The 14,173-nt window shown below is 43.2% G+C and overlaps 1 protein-coding gene across 2 annotated transcripts; it reads right to left on the minus strand.

Moving 5' to 3' along the window:
* Positions 1-707: 707 nt before the first annotated feature.
* On the minus strand, positions 708-14,032 carry LOC116541544 (zinc finger protein 799). Of its 2 annotated transcripts, XM_032265799.1 has the most exons (4): positions 13,520-14,032; positions 4,987-5,113; positions 3,670-3,730; positions 708-2,788 (listed from the first exon to the last, which is right to left on the minus strand). In XM_032265799.1, exons 1-4 carry the CDS (start codon positions 13,520-13,522, stop codon positions 1,141-1,143), a joined length of 1,839 nt encoding a protein of 612 aa, XP_032121690.1. In that variant the 5' UTR covers positions 13,523-14,032; the 3' UTR covers positions 708-1,140. The 2 variants fall into 2 exon arrangements, with proteins under 2 accessions (XP_032121690.1, XP_032121689.1); XM_032265798.1 differs by lacking the exon at positions 13,520-14,032 and having other exon boundaries at positions 4,987-6,882.
* Positions 14,033-14,173: the final 141 nt, after the last annotated feature.

A 14,173-nucleotide genomic window follows, 5' to 3' on the forward strand; every position in this document is an offset into this window, starting at 1 on the left:
AAAAAAAAAAAAAAAAAAAAAAAAAAAAAGGATATTTGAAACGTTGCAAAAAGAAGTTGGTGAGGAGTGCTGTCTGAAATGACACACACAGGAGCAAAGAGAAACCCTTACCAACTAAGAACTTCAAAGTCTGCTGAATCCACTACAGATGATGATGATCAGAAAATTTAGAAGACAAAGATTCACTGATTTGGACACTTGAAAAGTTTGCCAGTTTTTCAGTAGACAAAGGTGAAAAAGAGGTATGATCCTCAAAGATCCTACAATGAAACGAAGCTTTCATTTCACCTGAGAAATTAACAACATGCCTATAAACACTGCAAGATTTTTTGTGAAGGAAAGGAAAAGAAGAACTAGCTTCCTATAGCTAAGCGTCTGCAAATAAGATGGAACATTTAATGGTTACAGATCTTCAGCCCTCAAGCCAAACAGATCCTGACATTAGTATTATATAGCCTCATGAAATGAGTCCACGTCTATAATTGCAACTTGGTTCTTCCGACATAGATGATAGTCCTGATGGCCTGTCAAGATTCAAGTTAACCTGATGTCTCACTACTTACCCACTGTGCCATACATTTAGTCATCGCAACACATCAAAACATTAGGTACCACAGAATAATCATCATTATAATCATTATACTTGGGTTATCAAGAGAGAAGACCCAGGATTTTGGTGAGCGTTAACACATTAAACAAGAGCGATATGTGAGGGCTGAAAGAAACTTTAATGGCCTGGCTGACACATACTATGTCGACAGGCTCACAATTACTGCATCTGTACTGAAAGTACATAGACTCTTTTCCTTATCACGATTCCCTAAACAATACAATAGAACAACTATTTGCATAGCTTTTACAATGCATGAGGTATTTTAAGTAATCTAGACATGATTGAGAGTATACAAGAGGATGGGGGTAGGTTACATACAAATATTTCATTTTATAAAAGGGACTTGAAATGGCTCACAGAGTGCTGGAACCAATACCCAGCATGTATCAAAGGATAACTGCATTCGAAAGAAACTGAAACTACTTAAGGCTTTCCCAAAGGGCTTACATTCACAGGGTTTATCTCCAATGTGTTTCTTCCAAATTTCTGAAATAAAATAAATAAATGCTTTCCCACATTCCATACATTTACAGAGTATCTTTCCAGTGAGTCTTTTTATGTCTATGCAAGGAATTGAGAGAAGCAAATGCTTTCCCGCATTCCTTACATTCATAAGGGTTCTCTCCAGTGTGAGTTTTTTCATGTCCTTGAAGGAAACGAGAATGAGTGAAGGCTTTACCACATTGTTTACATTCATAGGATTTCTCTCTCATGTGAATTCTTTCATGTCGTAGAAAGCAAGTGAGCCAAGAGAATGCTTTCCCACATTCCTTACATTCATATGGCTTCTCTCCAGAGTGAATTCTTTCATGGACTTTTAAGTTACCAAAATGACTGAAGGCTTTCCTACATGTTTGACACTCATAAGGTTTCTCTCCTGTGTGAGTCCTTTTATGTTGAGAAAGGTATTGGTAACAACTGAATGCTTTCCCACATTCCTTACATGCATATGGCTTCTCTCCAGCATGAGTTGTTTTGTGATTTTGAAAGGAATAGAAATCAATAAAGCCTTTCCCACATTTGCATTTATAGGGTTTCTCTCCAGTATGAGTTGTTTCATGTCTTCGAAGGGAACTGGAAATACGGTAGGCTTTGCCACATTGTTTACATTTATAGGGTTTCTCTGCAGTGTGAGTCCTTTCATGTCTTAGAAATACACTGGGATAAACAAAGGCTTTCCCACATACCTTGCATTTATGAGGTCCATCTCCAGTGTGCATTGTCATGTGTCTTCGAAAGCTTGAGCTATGAGATAATGCTTTCCCACACTGCTTGCATTCATAGAGCTTCTCTCCAGTGTGAGTTCTTTCATGACTTTGCAGTGAACTGGGACAATCAAAACCTTTCCCACATACCTTACATTTATGAGGTCCATCTCTAGTGTGTGTTATCATGTGTCTTTGAAAGCTTCCCAGATGATGAAATGCCTTCCCACATTGCTTACACGCATAGGGTTTCTCTCCAGTGTGAGTTGTTTCGTGTCTTCGAAGGGAAGTGGAGGCACTGAAGGCTTTCCCACATTGTTTACATGTATAGGGTTTCTCTCCAGTGTGAGTTCTTTCATGTCTTAGACAAGAGCTGTAATCAGGGAAGGCTTTAGAACACTGCTTACATTCATATGGTTTCTCCCCAGTATGCGTTCTTTCATGTCTTAGATAGGAACTGTAAAAAGAAAAGGCTTTAGAACACTGCTTACATTCATACGGTTTCTCTCCAGTGTGTGTTCTTTCATGCACATTTAATAAACTGGGCCAGAAAAAGGCTTTCCCACACAACTTACATTTATAAGGTCCATCTCCACGCTGCACTGCCATGTGTCTTTGAAGGTTTCCCAGAGAACTGAAGGATTTCCCACATTCTTTACAATCATATGGTTTCTTTCCAGTGGGAGGACTTTCAGGTGTTTGAAATGAGTTGTGGTAACTGAAGGCTTTCCTACACTGTTTATGTGTATCTGGCTTCTCTCCACATTCATGTGGTTTGTGCCCAGCATCAACTCTGATGTAGCAATTAAGGGATGAATGACCCACAACGATTTCTTCACACATACTGCTTTCACATGGATCTACTTCAGGAAAAGTGTTCTTGTTCACAATACTATCCTGAATCTGGCTAGATGTTTTGCCACATTGACTTCCATCTTTACTTTCACCAAATCTCTCTAACATATAACATCTGTAAAAAATGGGAAATATGTCACTAAAGGTTTATAAATCATTTTATAGGTATTAATAGGTATTGGATGTATATTTTTAACATTACTATGTAAACTGTAGGCTTCGTGTCCTGCTTGAATGTGAATGGATGGAATGTTGTACAAGATAGCTCGACCCCAGGTGTTCTCAAGACAATGATATTCATATGTGGATTCCTAATACTGTTGCCATGGGAACTATTTTACAAACACTGAACAGCTATGGAACATTTAAGTATATGTTTTTGGAGAAAATTTTCTAAGGATAAATAAATTTAAGCTAGGCTTGTTCATTTTCTTTGGTTGTTTTCAAAATTTCATGTCACCAGGCACGGTGGCTCATGCCTATAATCCCAGCGCTTTAGGAGGCCAAGGCGGGTGGATCATGAGGTCAGGAGATCAAGACCATCCTGGCATTTTTGTATTTTTAGTAGAGAAGGGGTTTCACCATGTTAGGGCAGTCTCGAACTCCTGACCTCAGGTGATCCACCCACCTTGGCCTCCCAAAGTGCTGGTTATAGGTGTGAGCCACTGTACCTGGCCTGACAAAAAGTTATATGAAGATGTACAACTGCAATGGTTTTCAACAACATGATGAAACCCCATTTCTACAAAAATACAAAAAACTAGCCGGGCATAGTGGCGCACATCTGTAGTCCTAGCTACTTGGGAGGCTTAGGCAGGAGAGTCGTTTGAAATCAGGAGGCAGAGGTTACAGTGAGCTGAGATCACACCACTGCACTCCAGCCTGGTGACAGAGAGAGACTGTCTCAAAAATAAAATAAAATTAAATTAAATTAAATTTCATATCATTCTCAGAACAGCTCCAGGGACCTATCTTTCTCCTGTGAGTATAAATTACCTTAGATTTTTCCTGGGGTATCTGTACTGATCTTCAATGTTCTGGTCTTTCCATTTCATTCCTAAAAGGTAGACCCAGAAAAATCATTATAAATTTTTACAAAATTATAGACAAATAGTAAGATTTTGATGTACACTGCAATCATGCAAAATGCATTCACTGAAGTACAGTTGACTCTTGAAAAACAGAAGTTTGGCTGGGTGCGGTGGCTTAAGCCTGTAATCCCAGCACTTTGGGAGGCCGAGGCGGGTGGATCACGAGGTCAAGAGATCGAGACCATCCTGGTCAACATGGTGAAACCCCGTCTCTACTAAAAATACAAAAAAATTAGCTGGGCATGGTGGTGCGTGCCTGTAATCCCAGCTACTCAGGAGGCTGAGGCAGGAGAATTGCCTGAACCCAGGAGGCGGAGGTTGCGGTGAGCCGAGATCGCGCCATTGCACTCCAGCCTGGGTAACATGAGTGAAACTCCGTCTCAAAAAAAAAAAAAAAAAAAAAAGAAAAACAGAAGTTTGAACTGCACAAGTCCATTTATAAATACATGAATGTTCTTCAGTCTCTGCTATCCAAGACAGTGAGACCAACTACTCTTCTTACTCAGCCTACTCAATGTAAAGACAATGATGAAAATCTTTCTGATGATGTGCTTCCACTTAATGAACAGTAAATATAGTTTCTCTTCCTTATGATTATCTTACTAACATTTTTTGTTTCTTGCTTACTTTACTGTGAGAATACAGCATGTAATAATATGACATAAAATATACGTATTAATCACTGCTTATGTGATAGACAATGCTGCCTGTCAACAGTAGGCTAAGATGTTGTCGACAAAAAGTTTTTATTTTTTTGTTTGTTTTTGAGACAAAGTCTCACTCTGTTGCCCAGGCTGGAGTGCAGTGGCGCAATCTTGGCTTACTGCAACTTCTGCATCTCAGGTTCAAACGATTCTCCTGCCACAGCCTCCTGAGTAGCTGAGATTACAGGTGCGTGTCACCATGCCCAGCTAATTTTTGTATTTTTAGTAGAGAAGGGGTTTCACCATGTTAGTCAGGGCAGTCTTGAACTCCTGACCTCAGGTGATCCACCCACCTTGGCCTCCCAAAGTGCTGGTTATAGGTGTGAGCCACTGTACCTGGCCCGACAAAAAGTTATATGAAGATGTACAACTGCAATGGGAACTGGCACCCCTAAATCGGTTTCTTCTTTCCAGGGCCAACCATATCCCCTTTCCATATTCCAAATATTTGAACAGCATGAATGACTAAGAAACAAATGTCTCCAATTAATTAAGTGGAAATGCGATGTCATCCTTACCTACACAATCCAGGTTCCTGATGGTTTCTTGCATCACATCTTTGTAGAGATTCTTCTGACAAGGACCCAGCAAAGCCCATTCTTCTCGGGTGAAGTTCACAGCCACATCCTCTAAAGCCACTGAGGCCTGATCCATCCCACATGTACAGAGGAGGAAGGGTGAAAATCACAGTACTGATAATCTATACTCACTTCATAAACTTCACATGACGCTGTGGTTTCCAACCATTTTATTCAATGAAATGGTAAACCCACTCTTATTCTGTCTACACTCACTTTCTCCCACGCATTAACTCTGAAGCTAGAATTAAACATGTTTAGTAAATTAACAGTTGAATAGAAACTTGCCACTTGTTGGTGAACTAAGTGAGTGAATCACGTAGCCTGGATCACCCCTAATGTCTATTCCACAGTGGGTTTGCAGTCCTTGGCATGATAAAGTTCTACTACTTATTGTGCAACAGAGAGTTACCATTAGCAGTCCTGAGACTACAAATCCTTACAAATGCTTGATCACAAAGTTGGGCCTTTCATGGTGTCTAGACAATGTATTCAGGGGAGGGCCCCATGAGCATAACAGAAGTGGAGTGTGCCTAAACTGTTTATGCAAAAATATATATATTATTTCCTTAACTCCCATCTTCCTTCTGAGAGTTTAGAATTTTGTTACATACTCAGCAGAGGGAGTGTACCTGATCAGCCACTGCTAGGTTTGAATGGTTGTCCCTTCCAAAATGCACACAGAATGTTAATCTCCAAAGTGGCAGTTGGAAAAAAAAAAAAAGGTGGGGTTTTAAGAGGTAATTTAGTACTGAGGGTTTGGACCTCATGAATAGATTAATCCATAATGGGTGAATAAATGAGCTATCTCAGGAGTAGGACTCATGTCCTTCTAGAGAAAGACATCTGAGCTAGATACTCCATTCCCTCACCATGTGATACTCTATGTCACCTAGGGACTCTGCCGAGTTCCCACCAGCAAGAAGGTTCTCACCAGATGTCCAGCCTTAATCCTGGACTTCCCAGCCTCCAGAAATGTAAAAACTAAATACTGTTTCTTATAAATTACCCAGGTTCAGTAATTCTATTATGAATAACAAGAAACAGGCTAAGATAGCTACAAAGAAACACTCTGGGCATTGGCTCTATAATGAACTTTCTGAGTAGATAAAATTTCACATATTTTGTTGCAACTTGTTCTTCGGGGGATTCAGCCCATCCTACCTCTTACAGAGAATATTTGGAAGCTGGCAGCTAGTTTCCCCTAAATCAAATGTAGTGAAGTATGACAAAAAACTAACAAAAGATATTTCACCATCTCAATGAAAAAGATTTAAACATTTTTTTGAGTAATGCCAAAAGAGAAGGAAAGAAGGGGAAATACTGTACATGTTCTTAGAAAGAACTCAATGTCATCTCTCATGAATATTTATAATACTTCCTAAATAACTAAAACAGATCTTTTAGTAGTCAACAAAAATTACATTACCAAATCTAATAGAACTCACAATATCTAAAAAAAATGCTGGAAACCTTCTCACCAAGAAAGTGCAGCTTTTCAAAGACAGAAAAGGATTTTGAAAGTGTAATATTTGGCACCCTATACTATTAACAGAGAGATAAACATATATATAAAGAAAATGAAAACTTGTAGAAAAGTCTTGTGGAATTTTTATTTGTTCTTGGCCCAATCCCTCCCCCTATCAATGCCAGTTTTCAACACAGCAGCCCAAGTTCCCGGTATAGAACCCTGGACGCTGATTCTAGAGACAGCAGATCAGATTTTATTTGAAAATTATTGCCTCTGTATTTTCCAATCTGTATAAGGACTATCCAATGGTCTGAAACAAGGCTCTCTTTTCTTTTTTTTTTGAGACGGAGTCTCGCTCTGTCACCCAGACTGGAGTGCAGTTGTGTGACCTTGGCTTACTGCAACCTCTGCCTCCTGGGTTCAAGCAATTCTCCTGCCTCAGCCTCCCGAGTAGCTGGAAGTACAGGTGTGCTCCACCACATCTGGGCAATTTTTGTATTTTTACTAGAGACGTGGTTTCACCATGTTGGCCAGGCTGGTCTCAAACTCCTGACCTCAAGTAATCTGCCTTAGCCTCCCAAAATGCTAGGATTACAGGTGTGAGCCACCACACCCAGCCAAGGCTCTCTTTTCGATTCCAGCTACAATATAACACAATCAGGGTCAAACTTGGCAAGAACTGCATGAAAATGTTGCAAAATACACAAAAAGCCTCCAGCCAACTGGAAGAACAGACTATGATTAAGACATACAGTAGATCAACTAAGTCATGGGGAAAAAGAGCTGAAGAGAAAATATCCTCCAGATACTAGAATACTCAAAAGCACCCAGGTATTCTGGGGAATTGAGAAAGCCCCATGCACGCACAGTAAAGAATACATTTTCACAAAAGATACCTGAGAAGAAACCCTCATTTTCAGTTCTAGCTGATCTGTAGGTTTAGTTAAGCAGAACGTAAAGGCTAAAGTAGAGTATTAAACAGCCTGGCTTAGTGTTCAAGGAATGCCCCAGGACAGAGCCATCCACAAAGACTAGAAGAGGTCGGGCTTTTGTGTGCTTTATCTCTTTTTACTAGCTTCTAGCATTCAGGAAATCTCTGTCAGAACACTGGATGAACACACACTAAAGAACAAAGATGTTGGACAGTGTGGTGCTTCACACCTGTAATCCCAGCACTTTGGGAGGCTGAGGCAGATGGATCACAAGATCAGGACTTCAAGACCAGCCTGGCCAAGATGGTGAAATCCCATTTCTGCTAAAAGTACAAAAAATTACCTGGGTGTGGTGGCATGTGCCTGTAGTCCCAGGTACTTGGGAGGCTGAGGCAGAGAACTGCTTGAACCTGGGAGGCAGAGGTTGCAGTGAGCCAAGATTGCGCCACTGCACTTCAGCCTGGGCAAGCCAGGCTCTGTATCAAAAAAAGAAAAGAAGTCAATGAAGGCACAAAAATTATTTCCTTTTCTTATTCCTATTGGGTATCATAAAAGTTTGTTCAAAAAATAACATCAACAATGTACTGAGTGGTTATAGTTTATAATAGGGCAAATGGATGACAGTGATGTTAAACTGGGCGGGAAGGAGGAATTCTGAACACTGTGTTATACTAGCATGACTCCATTAGGCAGTACAATGTTATTTAAAACTGAAGGTTCATTTGTTGTGAATGGTTTACTCCAAATGCTAGGGAATCCAATAATAAATTTTTTTTTTAGTCGGTTTTTTTTTGAGACGGAGTTTCGCTCTTGTTACCCAGGCTGGAGTGCAATGGCGCAATCTCGGCTCACCGCAACCTCCGCCTCCTGGGTTCAGGCAATTCTCCTGCCTCAGCCTCCTGAGTAGCTGGGATTACAGGCACACGCCACCATGCCCAGCTAATTTTTTGTATTTTTAGTAGAGACAGGGTTTCACCATGTTGACCAGGATGGTCTCGATCTCTTGACCTCGTGATCCACCCGCCTCGGCCTCCCAAAGTGCTGGGATTACAATAATAAAATTTAAGAAACAACAGCCTATCACAGTGCCTCATGTAATGCCAACACTCTGAGATGTAAGACAGAGGATTGCTTAAGCTCAAGAGTTTGAGTCCACACTCAGCAACACAATGAGACTCTGTACAAAAAGTGAAAAAAAGGCCGGGTGCAGTGACTCACACCTGTAACCCCAGCACTTTGAGAGGCCGAGGTGGGAGGATCACAAGGTCAAGAGATCAAGACCATCCTGGCCAACATGGTAAAACCCCATCTCTATTAAAATACAAAAATTAGCTGGGTGACACCAGTCCCAGCTACTCAGGAGGCTGAGGCAGGAGAATCACTTGAACCCAGGAGGCAGAGGTTGCAGTGAGTGGAGACTGCACCACTGCACTCCAGCCTGGAGACAGAGCAAGGCTCTGTCTAAAAAAAAAAAAAAAAAAAAAAAACAAAAAACTAGCCTGGTGTGGTGGCCTGCACCTGTAGTCCCAGTTACTCAGAAGAGCAAGTATGGAAGATCTCTTGAGCCCAGGAGTTGGACATGACAGTTAGCTATGATTGCTCCATTGCACTCTATTATAGGTGATAGAGCAAGACCTTGTACAAAGAAAAGAAAAGAAAGGAGGAAGGGAGGAAGGGAGGGAGAGAGGGACCCCAGCTACTCTGGAAGCTGATACAGAAGAATCGATTGAACCTGAGGGGGTAGAGGTTGCAGTGAGCCAACATCGTGCCACTGCACTCCAGCCTGAGCAACAGAGCGAGACTCTGTCTCAAAAAAAATGGGGGGGGGGAGGCGAGGGGAGGGGAGAGAGAGAAATAAGTAGACTTCCCATACTATTAGAAGAAAACGAAATCATATAGAATGCTCAGTTAAAATAAAATGAGGTGGAAAAAGAAAGGAAGTAGAAAAACACCCAACAAGTATGACACATATAAAACAATTATATATGTACATATGAATCCAAGTACATCAATAGCCACTTTAAATGTACATTATATGAATATACAAGAAGACAGATACTGACAGAGTAGAATGAAAAAAAAAAACAAGACCTGGCCAGGCACAGTGGCTCACACCTGTAATCCCAGCACTTTGGGAGGCGGAGACAGGCAGATCATAAAGTCAGGAGTTTGAGACCAGCCTGATCAACATGGTGAAACCCCATCTCTACTAAAAATACAAAAGCTAGACAAGTGTGGTGGCATATGCCTGTAATCCCAGCTTCTCAAGAGGCTGAGGCAGGAGAATTACTTGAACTGGTAGGCAGAGATTGTAGTGAGCCAAGATTGTGCCACTGTACTCTCCAGCCTGGGTGACAGAGTGAGACTCCATTTCAAAAAAAAAAAAAAAAAAACCAAGACCCATCGCTGTGTGCAAGAAAACTATTTTTTTATTCTCTCAAGAAAACTATTTTAAGTAGAAAGACACTGGTACATTAAATATAAAGGTATGAAAATATATATACCATTCTAGCCCTAATCAAAAGATATATGGGGCCAGGCACGGTGGCTCACACCTGTAATCCCAGCACTTTGGGAAGCTGAGCCAAGCAGATCATCTGAGGTCAGGAGTTCAAGACCAGCCTGGCCAACATGGCGAAACCCCACCTCTATTAAAAATACGAAAAAACCCCAGCTTGGCCAACAAAGCAAAACCCTATCTCTTAAAATACAAAAATTAGGCCAGGTGCAGCTGCTCATGCCTGTAATCCCAGCACTTTGGGAGGCCAAGGCGGGTGGATCACCTGAGGTCAGGAGTTCAAGACCAGCCTGGCCAACATGGTGAAACCCCATCTCTACAAAATAAAATAAAAAAAAAATACAAAAATTAGCTGGGCATGATGGCACGCACCTGTAATCCCAGCTACTCTGGAGGCTGAAGCAGAATTGCTTGAACCCAGGAGGCTGAGGTTGCAGTGAGCCAATATCATGCCACTGCACTCCAGCCTAAGCAAGAGAGAGAGACTGTCTCTCAAAAAAAAAAAAAAAAAAAAAGTGGGCATCAGCCTCAAGCCGTGGTCAAAGCTACTCACCCTTCTATTGCTTTACATGGATATTTAAAAACAAAATACTCATGTTTGATGAATCCAGGAAAATCACTCAAATTCAGTGTTTATGTTTATGGGTGGGAAGGAAATCATAAGGCACCTACATTCTATATAGCTCAATAGGAAATGCACAAATATCTATCCATTTCAGACAATGAATGCCATTTAATTACTACTTCCATGATAGTAAGCCATATAGTGAAAAAAAAATATATTTTACTTTTTTAGCTGTTGCAAAGTCCTGTCCCACAGAATTTAGCACTAATCTGCCAAACCCACATAACAGGAACAGAACAGACTACTCCATTGTTCCAAAATCTCCACCCTGAAAGGAGGAGGAAATGAACTTTTGTTAAATCTTTTAAATTCAATCAATGTACCTACTACACTTTGTTGTAAAAATGTATTCTTTTTTTTTTTTTTTTTTTTTTTTTGCAGCTATAAGGAAAGAGGGTTTTTCCCAATTATTTTTCCTTGGTAGTAGTTATACTACTAAACCCTGAAATTCCATCTGAAATTATCCAAAAAACAAACACACCAGAGAAACATACTACACAAGCTTTGGCGTAAAAATCAATAAATAAAGGTTTTAAAAAAATGGAATAGAAGATTACATATTCTGAAATCCAACTCTTTCTAGAATTAAATATACAATTTATTTTCTGAAGTTCAACTCTGGGAATACTTTGTCTTCACTAACAATCTTTTTTTTTTTTTTTTTGAGACGAAGTCTCACTGTTACCAGGTTGCATTGCAATGGCATGATCTTAGCTCACTGCAACCTCCACCTCCCAGGTTCAAGTGATTCTCCTGCCTCAGCCTCCCAAGTAGCTGGGACTACAGGTACGTGCCACCACAACCAGCTAATTTTTGTATTTTTTTTTTTTTAGTAGAGACAGGGTTTCACCATGTTGGCCAGGATGATCTCCTCTCTTGACCTGGTAATCCGCCCACCTTGGCCTCCCAAAGTGCTGGGATTATGGTTCACTAATAATCTCTAATCATAGGATGCATTTTACAGTTAATCAAAAATTTAGGCTGAAAAGAGTAAACATATCTTTTCAAGGTAACCAACACAGGAATGAGCAGTGCTGACTGGAACATATCAAAGTCTAATGCAAGTATCAGGGCATGTCATCCTATCACCAGGGACATCCCATAACCCTATTTTGATCACCACCCTCCCAGGAGACACTGTCTTGTGTGTTTTCCAGGCTCTTGCACTACCTCAACGAGCAGGTTTTCTAGTCCTTAGATTTAACTTTCTTTCTTTTAAGTTTGAGAGTCCAGAAGGCAGAAATCATTTCTGTTTTTTTTTTCCATGGAATACAACCATGAAACTGGCTGATCAATGTGTACCCAAGGAATGGAAACTAGGGTTGGAAAAGAAAAGGTGAGTGTCCCAGGGATTAGCTTTTTATGGGAATGATACACCACAAGATTCCTTCTACCCCAGGGGATCCAGTTGCTCCCCAGGAAGCCCCATGCCCCCTATCTCAGGCTGTCCTCTGGGAGGAGTGACCCAGGGGCTCATATTCACTAGAGACTTGGCAGCTGTGGGCATCCATTTTTTTTGAGTCTGCCTCTGTTGCCCAGACTGGGATGCAGAGGTACGATCATGGCTCGCTACAGCTTCTAACTCCCTGGCTCAAGCCATCATCCCACCTCAGCCTCAGGAGTAGCTGCGACTGCAAGTGCCGGCTACCAAGTCCTGCTAATTTTATTATCATTTATCTAGAGACAAGGTCTTGCCATGTTGCCCAGGCTGGTCTGGAACTACTGGGATCAAGCAATGCCTCTGCCTCAGCCTCCCAAAGAGCTGGAATTACAGGAATGACCCACCGTGTTCAGGAACCCAGAACAATTATTTCAAGAAAAAGGTATACATTGCTAGCTGAAAACAAGATGACAAACTAGTGAAATATCGCCTGGGGGCCAAAGACTTCATAAAGTTGCTATGAATTGGGGAGACAGTCTGGGGAAGGCTCTGGAAACCAAGAGATCTGCTGCCAGCCCTAGGAGCAGTTAGACTGAGGGGACAGGGTGATAGATTTCACACCCTGCTGCCCACATCTCTGCAAGACTCGAAGGAGAAACGGTCGCCTTTGGAAAGAAAGAAAGGACTAAGGACCACAGAGACCACAGCTCCTCCCACACACAAACCCCACACACAAGTCTGGATTCTGCCTGGTGACCCTTCCGTCGTCACCGTGCAGCGTCCTCACCGGGTTCACAGGAACTGCGAGTGATGCTGGAGGCGAGATTGCAGCTGATATTAACCAGGTGCCCTCAGCCCCGTCGCCTCACGGGGCCGCCTCCCTGAGAGTCAGGTCACAGCAGACGCCGGCTTCCCCACTGTCCCTGGGGATAAGATCTCTGAGAGCCGCTCAAGAGTCACCTGAGTTATTTCTCAGACCCTGAATTCCAACGGAAAGGCTGGTGCTAAACAAGCTGGTGCTAAGCAGGCTGAAGACCCCACAAGGGAGCCCACTTAGCAGGAAAACGCGGTTCTTCACCTCCGGTCCCAGAATTCGCCCCTCACTTCCCCACCAACCAGCGACCCCACACCCCAGCCGCCCCTATGCAGATCACAAATCCCTCAGGGAGGCGGATCTGGGGTGTCCTCCCCTCTCCCCCTATTAAACTGTTCCTGCGCCAGCCCTCGGCGTCTCAGTGCAGACTTGGGCCGCGAACCCGTGCGGGTTACAGCCGCACAATCTGAGGACACTCGGGGCTGCAGGCGCGGAGCTGCCCAGAGAGGGCGCAGTCTCCGCGCAGGCACAAGACAGCACGCCCGGAGTCCTGGCTGCCAGTCCAGCCCCACCCTGCGGCCCAGAGGACCGAGGGCCGACCTGCACCAGGGGTACCTGAGTCCGCAGACCCCGAAGTCGCCCGCGGGGACGCCCGGGTCCCTCCACAGCCGGTTCCGGCCGGTTCCACCCAGCCCCTCCCCCGCCTCGGGACGCCGGCCCCGGCACACACACCATTTCCCGACTTCCGCGGTGTCCCAGGTCCTCCCAACGGCTCCCGCTGCCAATACGGGCTCCAGGGCGACAAAGGCTGCCACAGACTTTCCAGGTCGTCTCTCAGTGACGGAGCCCGCAGCCTACCGCAGGTGGGTGGAGAAGACGCGGCGGGCTTTTTCAACCACACACCCACCTCAAGGCAGCGCGCTTGATTGACAGCTCCCACGACCCCGCCCCACGGCCCTGATTGGATACAGCGTCAGGTCCCGCCCCCTGCGGACTGATTGACAGAAGACGCGATCTTGCACAGCTGAGTGGAGCCGGATGAACAAGTTCCTGACACAGTCCCTGGCAGAGCGGTCTTCCTCCCTGCACTGTGACCTGAACTCTCCCGGGGGACATTTGCACTTAAGCGGAATTTCCTGCCGGTACTCAATAGGACTTGCTGCTTCTTCCTCCTGGATACGGACTGACAAACCAATTATACTCTTTTAGTGATTTTTCAATGTACAATTAAATTACATTTTTACTATAGTCACTCTGTTGTGCTAGCAAATACTAGGTCTAATTCTTTTTTTTTTTTTTTTTTGAGACACTGTCTCTCTTTTTCGTCTTTCCCCCCCCCCCGCCCCCCGGGTTCAAGCGATTCTCCTGCCTCAGCCTCCCGAGTAG

Source organism: Sapajus apella, unplaced genomic scaffold (genome assembly GCF_009761245.1).
Source record: "Sapajus apella isolate SASKATOON/1434 unplaced genomic scaffold, GSC_monkey_1.0 scaffold152, whole genome shotgun sequence".
In the NCBI taxonomy this organism is placed as follows: domain Eukaryota; kingdom Metazoa; phylum Chordata; class Mammalia; order Primates; family Cebidae; genus Sapajus; species Sapajus apella.